The sequence below is a fragment of the Labrus mixtus genome, chromosome 7, assembly GCF_963584025.1.
Source record: "Labrus mixtus chromosome 7, fLabMix1.1, whole genome shotgun sequence".
NCBI classification, from domain to species: domain Eukaryota; kingdom Metazoa; phylum Chordata; class Actinopteri; order Labriformes; family Labridae; genus Labrus; species Labrus mixtus.
Window position 1 is genome coordinate 9,892,919 of NC_083618.1, and position 18,254 is coordinate 9,911,172.

An 18,254-nucleotide genomic window follows, 5' to 3' on the forward strand; every position below is an offset into this window, starting at 1 on the left:
AGATTTTCCTATTGTGTTAAACTTCATTGATTACTTTAAGAAAAACAGGTTTAATCTTAAAAATGTCAGGCACCATATAAGTACACTTTGTCTACAGTACAGGCTGATGTGACCATGTGCAGAGTTTCCCCAGCACAGAATTAGCAGCACAATTAGCATCACATGAACACAAAAGTCTTAACACTTGTTGTCAAACAGGAAGGCAATTCATGGACGCATCAAACTTTTTTTCCCCCAAACAAAACTCCAAAAATAGACGTATTAAGTATTTGTAAGATCTTCTGAGTGACCAGCACAGTCTAGTGATGGTTGGCTCCTCCAATATCCAGGTGAATCATTTCCAACATCTCAACCTGAATCCTACAACCTGCTGTATTCAGTGCAGGGTCCAGATTGGATGTAATCGCAGAGGCACTTTGCTGATTAGTTGAAATATGTCAAAGCAGTTTGGTTGCAAAGCGTCCTTTCAAAGTTCTCGTATCTGTCAAACTTCTGAAGGATTTAAAAAAAAAAAAAGAAAACAATGACATACAGTATCACAGGTCAAATCTATATCTATTATGTAGATAAGTACAGTAAGTGTTGTGTGCAGGATTTGGTGCTGCAAAAAGAAATCAATTCTTTCTGTTGTAAATATTACTTTCCCATTGACTGAAGAACCAGGAGGGAAAAACATCAAATCTTCTACTTTGACAGTCGAATAAAAAAATAGATTCATTATGAAAACCATGACTTGATTTTGAGTCACCAAACAAAAAACATTTAAAAAAAAAAGGCAGAACATGTTTGTGGCAATCAATGGTTGTCTTTAAATTACAGCAATATCACAAAAATAACCCCAGAAAAGAGAGTTTCATTTGATTATCAAACACACCTGAGAGCAGAAAACATCAGGATGGCTTCGTTTTCATCATTCAGATTTATGAGAAATATTCAAATTCATGGTAGTAACAAATTCACTGAGACGCCATTTTAATCCTCAGTTATTGCTGTCTTTACAGTTATTTCTCTTGCTCTAGATAGTTTCCCTTCTTGTCACATTTGGAATCATTGTGGTCGAAAGAACCTCAAATGCACAGAAAATACAAATGACATTTTTTCTTTCTATGAAGTTCCAGGACGATCATGGAGAGCCAAGTGGCCCCAGAGGAGTTTGGCATTACTTTAATTGACTTTACTTTTATTATTGTGTGTGCTTAATGTGAACAATATGGTACACACCTGAAGAACCTGTATGCAGTTACATGTCAGAACAAGCAGAAATACTTGAACAGAACCACAGCGATAAAGCAGCTTTCTATAAAGACCTTGCCCCAAACACAGCACTGGGTTTTGGTTTTGTTTTGTCAGCATTGTACTTGAGGATATCAGTCTCACCACTGGGTGTCAGTAACATACCATCAGCGGGAAGCAGCACAGCAGAGCACCAGGTATGAACACTAGATCTACGGTACATCTCTGCTTATTATCTGCTCCACTGGTGAACTGGGGAGATGTTTACATTCATTATTCTGGTGAGAGTCTCTCTTTTTTGGCATTTAATGTTACATTACAAGTTTTTCTCTCACAAAACCATTTTGTTCAGTCAAAATGGTTCATTATAAAGCACTTCATTGAGCCAAATGTATAAAAATAGGTTTTGATCATTCCTGATGAAGATTTCTGCCAGAACGTCATTTTTTTTTTTTTTAAAGCATTAGGAAACCATTTTCACCACTGGAGTGACTTTTCAAGTAACATCTTGCAGCCTGATGATCTTTCAGAGGTATTACAGTATGTATTTGCTGCTTCCCCTCTGCTCAGCCACTGAGGGGGTGCAGGTCCACCCTCACCTTCTCCCCAGTGCTCATCATGCCGATTGTGGGGAACAAGCCTCCTACAGGTAAGGATACATCCCTCTTGCCCACCACCTTCCCATTTCTAGTGAAGAACACCTGAAGGACACAGCAAAGACAGTTTAAGAAGATTTGCACTGTATGTTTTAAATTGAATTTTAGTATTTCCTACATTTTGACAACATCTCACCATGACTTTCTTCCCATCCAAATCTTCTCCCTCATCCTCCTCATCTTCATTGTTTACATACATGTCGTTCTGAACCTCACTGGGCTTTTGAAAAACCTCAAGGTCCCAGTCATCAACATCATCTGAAAAGAACAGAAAATATAGCAACAAAGATGATTAGTGATTGTCCATGAGGATGCAAGAAAGTGTCCTATGGAAACAATATAAAATGTGTTCACCTCCAGCCTCCTGGCTGTAGTCACGTGGAAACATAATCCCACAGCCCATAATGTCCCCTTCAAAGCAGCGCGGTCCAAACGGGTCCCCGACCCCACTGCCCTGGAACAATTTTCCATCGTCTACAAGGAACAACAAAGAGATTGATCAGTGCTGTAAGAGTAACCAATGAGAGAGTGGAATGCAATCCAGACAGATGTTAACTCTGTCAAAACACAAAACAACATCTGCTGACAATTCCATCAACCTTTCTGATTGGCAGAGCAGTGTGAAGCAACAAGCATCTATTCATCTATTAAACAACGGAACTGTTCAGCCAATCAAATCTGTACAGACACAAAGTCATCCCCTCTCATTCTAAAGGCTGTTTATGGTTTCCATCTTATTCAGAGAAACCAGAGAAAACCCTGTGAATGTCAAATAATACAGTAGAAACAATAATACTCCCAGCTTTATTTGTTAGTACTTAAACTATTCACTGATCTGGCTGTTACAGGCTGCTGGAAACAAGAAGAAAGCAATAAATAAAATCCCTTTTTTTCTATCAGTGGAAGAATAGAGATATCATTTGTTGCCATTACCAGTGTAAATATGGTGACAAAATAAAAACAGTTCACTACAATCTCTGGCTTTGCCGTCAGTGGCAGTGATGCTGTAATTTGGATTTACGGTAAAACCTCAAATAAAAGCCCCTCCCCAATTTAAGGCCCAGTCTCTTCTACCAGCCTGGTGTAGCAGCAGGTTTTGACAAATATAGGCAGGTCAGGCCCCTGTACATTTAGTGTAGAAATATTTTGACGGTCGAAAATAACGAGAAAAAGATTGAATTCAACATTTGTCCAAGAAAGTAAAATAACAAAAATAATGCTGGTATGTATGAGAAAGAAGGTTAAAGATCAGCTGAAGATTTGTGTGTGTGCATCCACAGAATGTGAGCACTTCCTCTCAGAGTCTCCTGCACGCTGATCTGGAGAAAGACTAATGAAATATAACTTCAGGTTGTCACAGGAGGGACGGGGACCCCCTTGCTGCTTGTGCTGGTTGTAGAGATGGAAATAGATGTTCAAATTATGAAACACATTTTCCATCTCTCATGTGAAATTTTAACACCAAACATCTGCTCTTAACAACTTAAGACATTCTGATATGTTGTCCATACGCCAGCACAGCACTCGTTAGTGATTATATGCACAGGGGTCTCTCTCTCTCTCCCCCACAGTGCAACGGTTTGCAGAAAATGGCAAGATCGGTTTAGTGATTTGTCATTTGTTTATTGATATTCTAATTCAGTTCACAGTTTAATACTATTTCTGGCTTTAATTGAAAACTGTACAGTCTTTCCCATCTCTGCTGTGAATGAGTTTTGTTTGAAAATAATGAAAGGGTTATTGATTGAAGTTTTAACAGTGATATGAATATAAATGTTTATTGACACATCACAAGGCACCATTATCAACCAATACACACCTGCATGATAGGCTATGGACCCTCTGCTCCAACCTGGATGTCTGTTTTTAGGATAATCCTGTAAAACAAAAGATAAAGTGACCTCATTAGCCGCTTAACTTCTCTTAAAAATACTTTTTTTGTACGTCAAAATGATTTAGGGGAGATTTGCTCCATGCTCCAGTTTTGACACTCAGTTGAAGGATCTCACACAGGTGAAGACAGAAGTCACAAAAAAATCTACAGTGATAAAAGTCAGGGATATTTTGACTTCATTTAACAAAACGTGTTTTAGCTTTCAACAAAGAAAAAAAAAACAGTATAATTATGACTGCACTTTATCTTGAAAAGCTTTCCCTTAATACATGTAGGGTTGAATGTAAAAAAGAAATGACAGGCTGCTTGAAAAACTCTGTTATACATGCATTATATGATCAATAAATATGAATTTAGAGGATTAATATGTTATTTCCAATGATTAAGTATTTGCTTCTTGCTTCACGCATTTTGTGTGAAGCTTTGAGAATTCTTAAGTATTCTTATAAAGACGTTTAAAGGAAAAACAGCAAACATCATTTTCCTCAAAGCAACGTGAGCCTGATCAGCTAAATCATCTCTTAACTGGAGTGACTTTTTTTAAACTGTGAGGGATCTTTGAGTTGGATGGACTGATCTGTTGAAGTTGTAACAATGCTGAGTTCTCGACATCATGATAGACTTAGAAACAGGCAGAAAACTGTGCAATGGAAGGTGAAGGCCTGAGAAGGAAAGACTTAAGGAACAAAACAGAGTCAAAAAGATAAGTTTGACTGTAGTAACTTGTTCATAGACGACAAGACTCTTCCCCGAAGCTACAAAAGAGAAAAGGAATTCACCATAAACAACTGTTCATTTATCCAATATCAACAACCATTGAGCAACCTGTAACTGTTCAGCATGTTACCCTGAGCTGAGGCAGAGAGAGAGAGAGAGAGAGAGAGAGAGAGAGGCAGAGAGAGAGAGAGAAAGAGAGAGAGAGAGAGAGATATTTTGATTCAAAATTTATTTTTTTAATAGGGACAATGCAATTTAACATAGTTTCAATACTGAGTTTGTAGCTATTGCTAATTCCCAACTCTTGTCCCTAGTAATAGAGTGGCTTCTTTGTTAAGATCTTTGTAGCGAGAGCTAATGCTTTGGATCAGCAGACTGATGACAAGGGATAGAAGAAAACCTCAGGAATGACCAATTGATGGATTTATAACACTCAAGCAAAACCGCAGACATGTTGAGAAAAACAATTCCTGGAAAACAATCAGCAAAATGACAGAGCTCTATTCTCCTCACAGTCTGACCCGAGGGCGCGAAGTGCCCACACACAGTAAGTGACGGCAGAGGAGTAGTGGGGGAGTTTAATGTCAAGGGCAAGTATTACGATGATCCATCACCTCCCAGGCTGTGGACGCCATAACAGCTGCAAAAACAACTAGGTGAACAACAACCAATTAGCCTCCAATAAGAATTTTCTAATGAGCCAATAAAGGAAATGAAAGATGATTGTATCTCTGATGTGTAAACACTCAACAAGTCCTCTCTCACACCCTATTTATTTCCAAAATACTGATCTTCACTTGCTGTCATCATTTCAGATTAAAGCACCTTACAGAGCCAAATTAATTAGGATATTAAACCTAGATTGTTTAGCCTGAGGATGTCCTGCATACTTTTGATTCTTTCTTTTGCCCTTGCATACTTTTACTAGGTGCATGGAAAGAGGAAGTTAAACACAAAAGCTGAGACAAATACAACAGTTTCATCTTATCAAACAGCTTACATTCATATATCTGGCTGCAGTATTTTGGTTAGCATGGTTATTTAACATGTAAATGGAAAAATCTGCTCTCTCTGGAAATCCAGATGTGGGGGTAAAATGAGACAATATTTATTTTGTTGTTAGCTTTTCCTCTGTCGGTCATCAATCACTCTGACTGGAAACAGTGAGAGCAGTGGAGAGCGATTACGGGACACGAGTAGGGTAAAAGGGGGTTTTCTTCACAGACAAATAACCACAGTGTGTGTTACACTAAGTTACACGTTTTGTTGGCGATAATGACATTGGATCATCATTATGATGATGACTAAAACGAGGAGGCTCTTACCCTGCGTGCCAGCCCCAGGGCGATGTAACACTTCTCTCCTGCGTCTGTGATCTCCAGCTCATAGTAGTGGAAACGTGTACTGAGAGGCCGCCGCGCCTGAGCCAAGCCAACATCCACGATGCTCTTCCCTTTACCCACGTACTCCAGCAGCTGTGGAAATAATGCAGACACATACAGATTACACGTTAACATGGAAACTGGATTAATGTCTCTAAACAATTGTTCGGGTTTTAACATCTTGCATTTTGATCCATATTCATGAATAAACACAAATCTATTTATTTTGCTAATTATTATCATAAGTGAAGAGTGACTCAAAGATAATACCAAGGTTTATACAGGAGTCAGTAATGGTAAATGGAAGAGGACCAAGATTAGCTGAAATATTATTTTCAATCACAGATTGTTGTGAGTTTAATTATAGAAAATTAGCTGCCATCCAATTATTTATATCTGCAATGCACTTGTGGAGCTTGTATAGATGATTGGTGTCTTCGCTGTCAAAGGAGAGCTGTAACTGTGTGTGGTAAGCATAGAAATGATCATTGATATTGTGGTTGTTCATGATATGGTCAAGTGGTAGCATGTTAATTGAAAACAGTGAGGGTCCAAGAACAGAACCCTGTGGAACTCCATATATTAGAGGTACTGAAGTTGATTTAAAATGTCCTAATTCCACGAAAGTGATCTCTCTGAGAGGTAAGACTGAAGCCAATCTCATCCCTGAAATGCCCACCAAATTTTTAAGATGTTTGATTAAAATACGGACATACTGAACACAAAAAAATTAATGACAAGAGAACCTTTATAAAAAAATATGTTTAATGTTACTTTTACGGTTGACTAATTTTAAGACAGAAATGATAAAAGACTGTTGACTAAAAAACATTGAGTAAAAAGAATGAATTATGGGATTATTCATTGTTGATAAAAGCAAGGAAAAGTATGAAGTTGTTCTGTTTTTTGATATTTGCCATCTTCATGCACAAGGAATATCAGAAATCTGCCACAAGTAATGTCATATGGGGGTCATTGGCATGGCAAAGTTTGGGAACCACAACAGAGAAGTCTAATAAACTGATGCATTATTAATCTACAAAATATGCTGTAAGGGATGTTTGAAGATAAGATGAAAATTAGGCTGCACCGTCATGCAAGTCTTTCTTTCTGAGAAAAATGAGGGAAGGTTTTTGCCCTAAACTGCACTGGTATTAAAAGGGAGCGACGGCGACAGAGACAACATAACTAATTCCTTGTGCAGTATTAGCACCTAGTAAACAATGTTACATAAGCTGAATCCTGTTCCACAGTGACCTCTTTTCAAAGCAAATGTCAACACAAATATTAAACACAGGACATAACTCCAACTGTCAGAGGATAACTACATCAGTGAAAGCGAAAGCAATCTTACTACAGTTTTCAAGACCTTACATTACTGACAATGTTTTCTTCTATCCCCGTGAAATTCACTCTTCTTTAATTTACAAACAGCAGTTTAGACGGCATGTACTGCTTTGAAGGAACTAGAAATCTCTTTTACCATAAAAAATATGTTATTAATTTGTTTTCATTATGCTCTAGTAATTTTTTTAGCACCAGTAAACTTTTTGAACAATCTGTGAAGTTCTCATTAAAATCACGATTTTCACGATCAAGATTTCCGACTAAATATGAGTAAGTATTAGGGTAAAACAGTGAAATGATCGAATCATAAAAAAATGTCTTAATCTTTTTTTCTGAAAGGAGTCTTACCGTGCCAGTAACCTTGACATCATGGAGACGGTTCCAGTCCTCTTCATGACTGTCCACTATCATCTGTCCATCATCTTCCTCCATCCCCCATTCAGCGTTCAGGTCCAGCAACACTTCTTCTCCGAGAGAGTGCATCCCCACAGCTGGATACAGAGCTTCAGGAGATCCCGGTACTTCCACAGCGCCGACCTGGACGCATAGATACAGAGTTGGTGAGGAAAAGGTCATTGATGTTTTGGGATATGTTTTCTTGTTAATAGATACTGGCTGAAAAATGATGTGCAAGGTAAAGAGGGGCTATGGTGAACGTACTTCTTTGCCATTCTTGGTAAAAAACACTGTTAACTGTCCATCATCAGAATCCAGAGATATCCCACAGCCGATTCTGTCACCTCTACAGCATTTTGGACCAAACTGCTGTCCTACAGTGTTTCCATTATACAGCCTGTGGAGAGAAAAGTAGGTGAGGTTAAGGGACTAATCTTCCTGTTGACATTCACCACAACGTTAAGAGGCTTGTAGGTATTGGCATGGCTAACATGAAAAAATTAATTTGTGCATATAGATTAAACCGTAGCGAGGGGCTGAATGTTTGACATTTTTAAGGGGGGCGCTGTTCAGACATTTTTCGGCATTTGTTTACGAAAACACCAAAACATCAAATTTTTCGCAAGACCTGATGACCATATCTATTTTGGTGAGTTTACATGCATGTTCAGGCCCCAAAAATGCATTTGAATTGCTTGAAAAAAATAATAATAATAATTCCTTGCATTCCAACAGGGTTTTCGCTCTGAGGTCGGTGCTCCCTAATAAAGTCATTTTCCAAAATCATCTTGGGCCCACTACATTTCATTTCTTTGGGACCAGAAAGTCTTTACTGTCACATACTTTCCGTCATCTGCATGAAAAGCCACAGACTGTGGGAGCCAGCCCGGCTGGTGGTCCAGCTTGTATAACTGTGGCACCAAACCAACAGCAATCATCCCCCTCACCCCTGTATCGATGATGGTCACCTGCAAAGAGCCCAAGATGAATTCATAATAAAAACAGGAGGGAAAGTATCACTACAGTAGAAAACCACTTCCTTTATATTAATATTTACAAAAACAAGAACCCAATTTTTCTAGATAATTTAAAACAGTTTTGCTTACAAAATAAGTATTTTGTAATTGAAAGGGTGTCATTACATTCTTCAAACTACTGATTTTCAGAGACTTGAGTATTTAAATAAAGCCAGTAGCTGTAGATATTGTTTTAATTGTATCCTCAAATTAAAACAAGATGTATTTTTTCAGCTGTCACAAAAAGAGGACACAAACCTTGAATTATAAAGACGCTGTTACCACTAAGGAACTACTAATTTCACTGGATATGCTAATATCGGCGGATATTATCAGCTGGCCAATAATATCGGTCAGGCTCTAAGTTATTGGGTTGATGTCGTCAGAGAAGGGTGATTTAGCCACAGAGATAACTGAAGTAAGATAGAAATGACAAATATGTTGTGTTAAAAAGAAACAGCCAGCCATGCTAGCTTTTTTTTTTTTTTTTTTTTACCAAGCTAATGATTGGCTATTATATAGTTTGTTTGCCATTTTTCTTCAGTATGTATGCTAATATTTGCTAATTGCTACTACTAACACAAAGTAGGGCTGAGACTGGAGGCAATGTCATACGTGGGTTATTGTCATTAGACTGAAGAATGGAAGAATTTCATTTTTGATGCTGGTACTGCTACAGGAATCAGAGTTAACTAGAGTCAGAAAGGGATTCATTTAATGCAGACCATTTAAGGTAAACCTTCTAAAGGTTGTTGATGTATTTCATTGGCGGATTGCATTCTATTTCCTAGTTAATTATTTGATTGATTTTATGGTAGTGAAATCTTACAAACAGGACATAAAAGGGTTCAAATTCCCACAAAAGGGCTTTTGGTTTATCTATTCCTTCAGGCTACATGCCATTACACTTTTATATGGGCACTGCTTATCTTTTCACTTCAAGAAACACCAACATAAAACTATACAGTTTATATCTGTACGGCACTGTGTTGGTTCAAAGTGAACTCAAGTCTTCATGAAACAGAACTTTGAGAGTAGCTAAATGCAGCGCCATGACGTATTTCCAACTGGAACGAGATAGAACCAATCACAAGATAGAAGGCAGGACATAACGTTGGGATGAATTTGATTGGATCATTAGCTTCAACAAAGCTGTTTTTTTATTTGTTGAAAAATTGTCCTGAGTGCAGGATGAGTCATCAGACATTTGAAATGTTTTACAGGAAAAGAAAATACAGTTATTCTGATGAAAAAATACTCAGATGATGCTTTATTGAAATAAATGTGGCAGATATTTGCAGATAAATGAACATTTAACGCAGGAAATCTGCATTCAAACCAGGAAAACTTAATTTTCATTTCATGGGGACTTTAAGTAAAGCACTGGCTTCACCATTGTTATGATAACTGAATTCTGACCACATGACATCATCCCAGGGGAAACCTACATGGAAGTACTGCAATAAGAGCACTGCTGCCAAATCTAGGACAAGGAGCAGAAGAAAAACTTTTAAGTGATTTCCCATGACGTCATCCCTGGTCTCCTGAGAGTGAGAAGTAATACAACCCTTTTTCAGAGTCAAACATAAAGATGAACCCTGAAATCTTCAATAAGTATCCCCTTTGCCATCGTTTAAAAGCTTTTATGTCCTTTAAAGGCAAATGGCTACCTCTCTCCTCCTACGTGTTTCCCACAAAGTGAGTCACAATCATGAAGCACACGAAAGTGCAAAGGTTGAGAGGGTTAGATACTGTTTCACGTCACAACAGACAGGATGTGTGTTTAAGGCAGGTTTGAACATGGTTTATTCTGAATAACAGTCACCGTCTTTGGTTGTTGGAGCAGTGAAATAAACAATCTAGCACATGATTTTTTTACGAGCTGTGACAGATGTGAAACCAATTTGTCAGTACTGAGACAGGATAAGCTCTTGATTCAGATTAAGTCTGCACACCCATTTCCTCATTTATTTCAATGTATGAAGTACTGATACTTCTTTCTGGCTGTCAGTTTCACTGGGTTCAGGCTGTTTACGAATCGATTCTGACTCTGCTGGTGTCATTTGCCTTTCAGTAGAGAAAACATGATCGATAGCATATAGGAGAAAAATTGTTCTGCCTTCTGGATCGCTGCAAGTAGCTGGTGCCCTACTAGTAGAAATCAATTTGTGTTGATTTAACAGACTGTCATTTAAACAAATAATGTCTTTTTATTGATGGTGTTTGCAACAAAGCTTAATTGTAAACCATCGTTGTGACTATTCTGATCGCCCCTATATTGTATTAAAAGTACAAACTGGCGGTTTCTGTTAAGACAAGCTCATCAACAGAGCCGCAGTGCCCCACTCTCTCTCTCTCTCTCTCCCCTGTTAGCTCGCCAACTGATAATCTATCTCCCTCCATTATAAATATACACCAATAATAATCCATGCACAGCATCAGAAAGAAGGGACTTTCTTTAACACAATAATAATCTCTGTGTTGTGAAAAATGTATTGATTGGTCAACACCTACCATAGTGTTTTTTTGCACTTAAAGAGAATCTTACTTAAGTGCGTTTTTCAATTTAAATAATAAAAGTTAGCAGGGGAGCAGAAGCTGTCTCAGTATCTTAAGCGTTCAGAGAAATATCTTCGATAGATTATGGTTTAAGAAAGGGAATCAGTTGTAATTCATTCAGGCTTGGCCAAACTTGTTAAAACAGTACTCAGTAATGGACCTTATTCACACTCTCTAACTATTCAATGAACTGCTCAAGTTAAGAAATTACTTTGATAAATGTCAAAAATATGAGCATCAAGAGCTTGGCGCAACTTCAAGCCAAGAGCTATTCCATTTGTTTAACAAAATAAGACTTATATCAGGTTAACCAGCAATGAAGCTACCAGTTTACTTTGGGATTGTTTTTGACTTTTTTAAATTTATTTTTTGGGGGCTTTTTGTGCCTTTAATGGAGAGATAGGACAGTGGATAGAGTCGGAAATCAGGGAGAGAGAGTGGGGAATGACATGCGGGAAGGAGGCCACAGGTGGGAGGCGAATCCGGGCCACCCGCTTGAGACGACAGCCTCCATACATGGGGCGCGCGCACTAACCACTGCGCCACCAGCGCCCCACTTGTATTTTTTGACTTTTTAACAAGTATAGATTTTTGTTAATGTTTCTTATTTAAAATGTATGTCACAGTACCAGGATGGCCCTCATACTGCATTCATTGTGGTTTGCAAGAAAACTTTCAACTCTTACTTCATAATAGCGATTTCTCTTCGACAACGGCCTGGCAGCAACAAAACAGCCAACTTCATCTGAATTCCCATGATACCTATAAGAAGAAAAAACTAATTGAATTATCATCATCACTTCTGTTGAAAGCAAGCAAAGGGATGATTAAACAAAATGAAAAAGTGCACTGAAGCATTGCAGGAGGCACTTAACCCACATGACAAATCTGTGTCTACAGGTCATACTCTAATTGAGCCATTACTCATCACTGATACCTGAGTATGTCTCCATCTCTAAGCATCTTTTTCAGACGTTCCCGGTATCGCACTGCTCGCACTTCACGAATTTCTCTGATTCTCCTTCTCCAGTTCAGAAAGCGGTAATGGAGGTTTATGTCGTCCATGCCGGAAAACCATTACAATCTAAGACACAGAGAAACAAAACATTTCATTCTTGGTTTATCATCAAAATAAAGATGTTTTTTATGTTCATTTATGTACTTAACTAGTGCATGATAATTTTTTCTATTAACAATTTTACACGCCCTCATTTAGTAAATTATCACAATAGTACAGCTGGTGAAGTTACACCTTTACAGTGACATAATGGATCCATCTTAAAAACACAGCAAACAACTTTGACCTCAACATGATCACTAGTGTTGCCTGACAACAAGAGGGACCTGCCTTTGACGCTCAGGCCAAACCCTTCCTGTAAGGGAGTCAATGCGTAGGTTTGTTTTTTTCCATTTAAATTCAATCCCACATTCCAAAGACAAGCAAAGGCCTGGACAGTGACTGTACACTGCCAGCAGGCATGAATGTGAGTCCCCTATTCTTTTCAGTCCTGTGATGGTCAGGTGTGTCCCTTGGGTGTCCTCCACCCAAACTGAACTGTGACTGACTCAATACAGACTGGATATTATTTGTTTGTCTGAGACTTTGGGATTTATTGACGTGTGTCTGGCCTCTTTATGTGATGATTGTTTTCATCATTGACTAATCTGACAATGATGTGTTTAGTCTGTAAAATTACTGAGCAATTGGGGTGATAAAAGCAAAATGATAATGTCATCAAGTTGTTTGCTTGACCTACTGGCAAACAAGCAAACTTAAAATACAGGAGCAAAATAATCGATTGTCAAAATATATTTTGTTTTTATTTTCTGTAAAAAATAATGGATTGATTAGTTCAATTCAGCACTATCGATAGGCTATATGTAATAATGCCTTTAAGGTTATGTCATCACAACCGTGGACATACTTTCAAACACATATGCCAGGTGTCAATCGTCCACCTTTGACAATGTTCATCAGTATTTTACAAAGTGGATTCCTTATCATACGACCCTTTTACCCGATTGAACTTCATAGTTTATTTGGGAATACCCTGAAATTGTTTTCTGTTCCAATGGCATGAAAGTTTGGGCGACTTTATTTTTTTAAATTGATAATTAAACATTTAACCAGCCAAAACAGAAGTAAAAAGTTGGGGATCTACATAATAATATGTTTGAAAAAGTACACCAATTTGAGGACAATCACCTCGTTTAGCCTAATAATCATAGACTGCGAAATGTGCGTATATTAATGATTAGTTCCGCGTTGGTTTCTCGGATGTATCTATTTACGAGCCTTCCGTAAACGCAGCATTCATTTTACCAAACTACAGCAGGACTCCGTTGGCCGGGCTAGCTGCTTTCAGCGATACAACATAATCGCGCTGGAAGTTTAAACTGTACTATAAACATGACTATACCTCATGTAATCTACAAACTAATAAACGTTTACGTGTCTCGTCTAAGTTTCTTACTGTTTCTATGCTTGTAACGCGTCGTCCTTCGGGTTTTCTTCCAAATTTAAGGAGATGAAGTCTGTCAGTTTATGTCCAACCTGCGCTACCGGAAGTCCCGCCTCCACAACCAATCAGATCACAGGATAAATACAGCGTGTACTTTTTAACCCGTGTATGCTCGTGCATGTTTAATTGTCTTAGTAAATTTCCGCGGTACAAACAAATTGAGAACTTCGTATTTACAGATTAAATATTTTATTTAACACCTTCGTTTTTTGTAAAAGTAAATTTAAATAAGCATGTAGCTTAAAAAAACCCATCATATTTGATCAAATATTATTTATTTTACTTTTGAACCAGCGAGAGTTAGCCTACATATTAGCTCAATATGTGCTTTTTCTTTTATAATAAGAATGAGAGTTCATTTAAGTTAACTTTGGATATTTTATTCAACTTAATTTAAATTCAGTTTTAACTCAATAAAACAAAAAAATCGATTTATTTTTCCTATATTAAGTACAATGTGCAGTCCATAGAATGAAATGCATGTTGCCCTCACCCGTCCCTGCCATCCCTGGAAACCAATAGTATTACAAATAAATAAATGTGAAATAAGTGGCACCATAAGAATAGAAGACAGCAAATAAAACATTCTTAAATACAATAAAAATCTACAATAAATGATAGAGACACACTGACACTGAGTGCTGCTCTTCACATCTTTTCTCTGGGAAGGTAAATTTGTGGGAAGCATAAAGAGAAAGAAAGACATTGTTTTTTTGGTACATCGCAGACGCGCTTCTGGGAGTGATGCAATGTGGCACTTTTATTTGCAATATAAGTCCTTTCTTTGTTTAGTATTCATAGCTTTTAATTTAATTCTTTTTTTAAAAACGTTTTTCTTTTTCCCTTTAAGCTAATATGTTTTCATGATATTTCTTATCTCAGCTTAATTGGTATTAAAGTCAAGTAAATACTTTTCTGAAATATTTTCATGCCTCCATAGCTGTAAAGTAATTGTATCCGAGACAAAGTGGTCACAAGCTGAATATTAATATATCATGTTAGAGGACAGGCTGTCAGATTTTGAGATCCTGTCTTCTAATTTAATCTGTTTGTGACTCACAGATGGTGGAATTTGCTGGGTGGGACTCTTTGCTCATGGCTATTAATGTCTTAGTCATCCAACCTTGAGTGGCACTCCTTCAGCCTCTCCGTGTCGGCTGTTTCCTCTCAATCTTTAGCCCTGCAGTTACAGACTATGAAAACACGCTTACAGAACAAAGTGTTTGTTTAGTGGTTGCTATTTAAAGAAAAGTCATAGCAATGACCCAAACAAGCTGTAAACTGATTTAATACTTTTAGTCCTGTTACTGTAAATGTGTGTAAATTTCACAAAACCTGTGTTATTTATGAGTAATGAAAAAGACCATTAACGTTATAAGATTTTTTTTTTTTTTACTGAACAGATGCTCTTGTTTAAATTATGCTCAGAGTACTATAATCTGTTGTACACTATCAACATCAGCTGCACAAAAAAATAACATAATGATGTTTGCGATAGAGCCATTAGTGGACTGATTATAAGACACAAAGTCGAATAAATTCTTTGTAAAATATTTCACAGTTCAAATTGAAGTTACTCTTACATGAAGTGCAGTCATTCTAAACGTAGGATGGTGAATTGTGTGTTCTCTGCCATGATTGGTCAGTTACATGAAATTGTCACCTCTGTAAGTGAATGACCCCTCTCAGTGGGGGAAAAAGCAGAGCAATGGAGCAGCAATCATTTATGTCAGACTGTGTTCAGAAAACATTACTAACCTGCAACCAAGATGAAAGACAAAAGATGTTATGAGCATGCGTGAGAGTTTGTATGTGCATGTGTGGGGAAAATGGGGTGTGCTCGGTTGTGTGGAAATGTGCAGGAAAACAAACACTCTTCATCATGTACCCTCCCATACCTTTCCCCACTTGTTTGGACTCTTTAAAAGCTGCTGCCAGTGGTGTCTGTCAGCCAAATGATCACTGTCTTGGCTTCAGGGAATCACATCCACCTTTCAATACCTTGACATACTGCAGTAGGAGGATCTAAGAGAAAACGTCCTGACAGAAGATTTTTGGAGACTTAGCTGCAACTATCTGTTAGTGGCCGACTTTTAGAGAGAAATGCTTCTGTACTTAAACATCCTGGTGCTGATCCTCCTACAGCCAGCTCTATCAACCCCAAGACCACAGACCACACAGTCCAGAGGATGTCCCACCTGTAACTCAAAGCCCACACCAAGTCTTGAATCTGCAGACTCAAACTCCACTGCTCTGGATGCTGGAGAACCATGTGGGGTCTACACCAGGACCTGTGCCAATGGTCTACGCTGTGCGCCTCGAGAGGACGAGCTGAGGCCACTCCGAGCCCTGCTAGAAGGCAGGGGAGTCTGCAGCAACACCAGCAGCATCAGCCCGACTGAGAAGAGCCAGACAGGTAGGAATAATACTGTGTGTTTGTGAATTAATGAATAAGAGTCATTCAAGATTTTGTTTATGGATGGAGAGATTATGGTGAAAAACCACCCCTGCTTGCAAGAATTATTTTTTTTTATGCCTTAGTGATCACTATAAACAGTGATTTGTTTCTTTTAGATGGATTCTAAGAAGCCTTTATAGTGCTTTAGTATTATTTTGAAAAATTAAATAAACATTTTCTCTAGTTTGACAGGTTTTGGCATAGTAATAGCAGATCAATTCTAAAAATGTTTTCTTTGAATGTCCCTAGACTCAGCACCTACTGAGGATCCAAATGAGGTAGAAACCCTTGTTATCCAAAGAGAAATTGTACACGAATGACATAAACACAGGCTTGCACTAAGTTGTATCTGTCCATTTCTGTCTCTTCCTGCAGGCTCCGTGTCGTAAACTTCTAACTACACTTATCAACGGTCTTAATGCCCATTTGTTTGACCCACAACATGACATCTACATGCCCAACTGTGACAAGCGAGGTTTCTTCAGAAAGAAGCAGGTGAGTTTGCAGATGCTGCAACCTATAGCTTTAAGAATGATTGCAGACATGTGTTTGTATTCCCAGCTGTGAATGTGTTTGTTCTGTGTGTGCAGTGCTGGTCCTCTCGAGGGAAGAAACGTGGTAAGTGCTGGTGCGTGAATCAGAACGGCATGCCAGTCTCAACCACCAAGCACAAGGGCCATCTGAGTTGTTAGAAAAGTTTGGAGCCTGGACCGAAGCAGAGGAAGCTTTGTGACCAACATGAGATAAAGATGAAGGAACAACACACAGAGTCTCGAGGAGCTCAGCCCGGTCTTTTACATTTCATTTTCCAGAAGCCAAAAACTCTCCACCAATAAGACGCTGCATCAAAACCAGTGTATGAGTAATGTTGTCTCCTTGCGCCCTCTACTGAACATTTCAGGACCATAGTACTTAGACGTTTATTTTACATTCACTTTTGTTGTTCATCTTATAGTTTCAGCATTTCATCTCTTTGAAAACAAATATTTCATATCATCAGCCAGGTATCAGGAGACGGTTTGGATCAATGTATGTACCAAAAAGACTTTTCTCAGTATTTTTTCAACCACTGTAATTGTTTTACTATAATGGCTGTACATAATCTCTGTTCATCCTATTTATGCTACTTCTATAATGTATTACTGTATATTTATGCTAATATTCATTTTAATAAGTAATTTATCATTGTTTACTGATGAGAACAGGTAGTCCTACGAGGTATTTTTCAATTAGTTTGTAATGCAGAATCAAAGGGGGGCTTTAGTTTTATGATTTTCGTTTTGGGGAGTTTCATTCAGAAATTTTGCCTTCCAAAATTAAATATTAAGATAAAGACTGGCACTGATTGTTAATGGATGCATATTTTGTTAAATGTTTTTCCAATAAAAAAAAAGTCTTGTTTATCTTGTTTACCTTAAGATTTCCCTACACATATTCATTTTTGTTGTCTATTCACTTCCCTTTCCATCTGGGAAGCAATTTGCAAACCTGAATCACTGCAGAATATCAGCATTTGAGCTTTCCACTCTGAGCATGATGTCAGAGAAAATGTTGATTAGGTGAAAAGGGTCCAAAGATAGCTGTTAGGGTCAATAAGGAAAATGTAACCCCAGGCCTAAAAAGTCCCTAAAATATGAATATAAGAATAGCCTGACTGTTCAACTTCAAATGAGTAATATAGAAGTGTATAGTTAAGCCATATAACATGTGAGGTGGGGTGTCACCTTCATAAGAAAAAGCGAAGAGCAGGACCCACATGCAGAAACCAAAACTATGTTGAAATGAAAGGCACCAAAAAAATTACTTTAAATTACAAAGAATGTCCACCAAAATCCAACAAAAAAAATCCACAAGGAGATAACTAGGAGTCACAAGGAAACACTGGTGAATGTGGGTAGGAAGAATGAACTGACACAGAAGGGAAGAAACACTGAAACTGAATAGACCGGGGTGAAACTAACAAGACACAGGCGAGGACAATGAGGGCAATCAAAAGTGGAGGGAAACACACCGAGGCAGGACGAAACACTATCGACATGATACAGGGGTAAAAAAAACAACTACAAGATAGAAC

General features: G+C 38.0%; 2 protein-coding genes across 2 annotated transcripts; one reads left to right on the top strand and one right to left on the bottom strand.

The window, feature by feature from the left end:
• Positions 1–26: 26 nt before the first annotated feature.
• On the bottom strand, positions 27–13,773 carry LOC132977832 (SPRY domain-containing protein 3-like). The gene is made up of 11 exons (XM_061042714.1): positions 13,675–13,773; positions 12,138–12,284; positions 11,887–11,962; positions 8,469–8,593; positions 7,890–8,022; positions 7,578–7,766; positions 5,826–5,975; positions 3,709–3,766; positions 2,244–2,363; positions 2,026–2,147; positions 27–1,934 (listed from the first exon to the last, which is right to left on the bottom strand). The coding sequence occupies exons 2-11, from the start codon at positions 12,263–12,265 to the stop codon at positions 1,800–1,802; spliced, it is 1,236 nt and encodes a 411-aa protein (XP_060898697.1). The 5' UTR covers positions 12,266–12,284; positions 13,675–13,773; the 3' UTR covers positions 27–1,799.
• A 1,907-nt stretch (positions 13,774–15,680) lies between these two features.
• LOC132977822 (insulin-like growth factor-binding protein 5) lies at positions 15,681–17,583 on the top strand. Its single transcript, XM_061042701.1, has 4 exons — positions 15,681–16,138; positions 16,430–16,458; positions 16,556–16,675; positions 16,771–17,583. Exons 1-4 carry the CDS (start codon positions 15,826–15,828, stop codon positions 16,870–16,872), a joined length of 564 nt encoding a protein of 187 aa, XP_060898684.1. The 5' UTR covers positions 15,681–15,825; the 3' UTR covers positions 16,873–17,583.
• Positions 17,584–18,254: the final 671 nt, after the last annotated feature.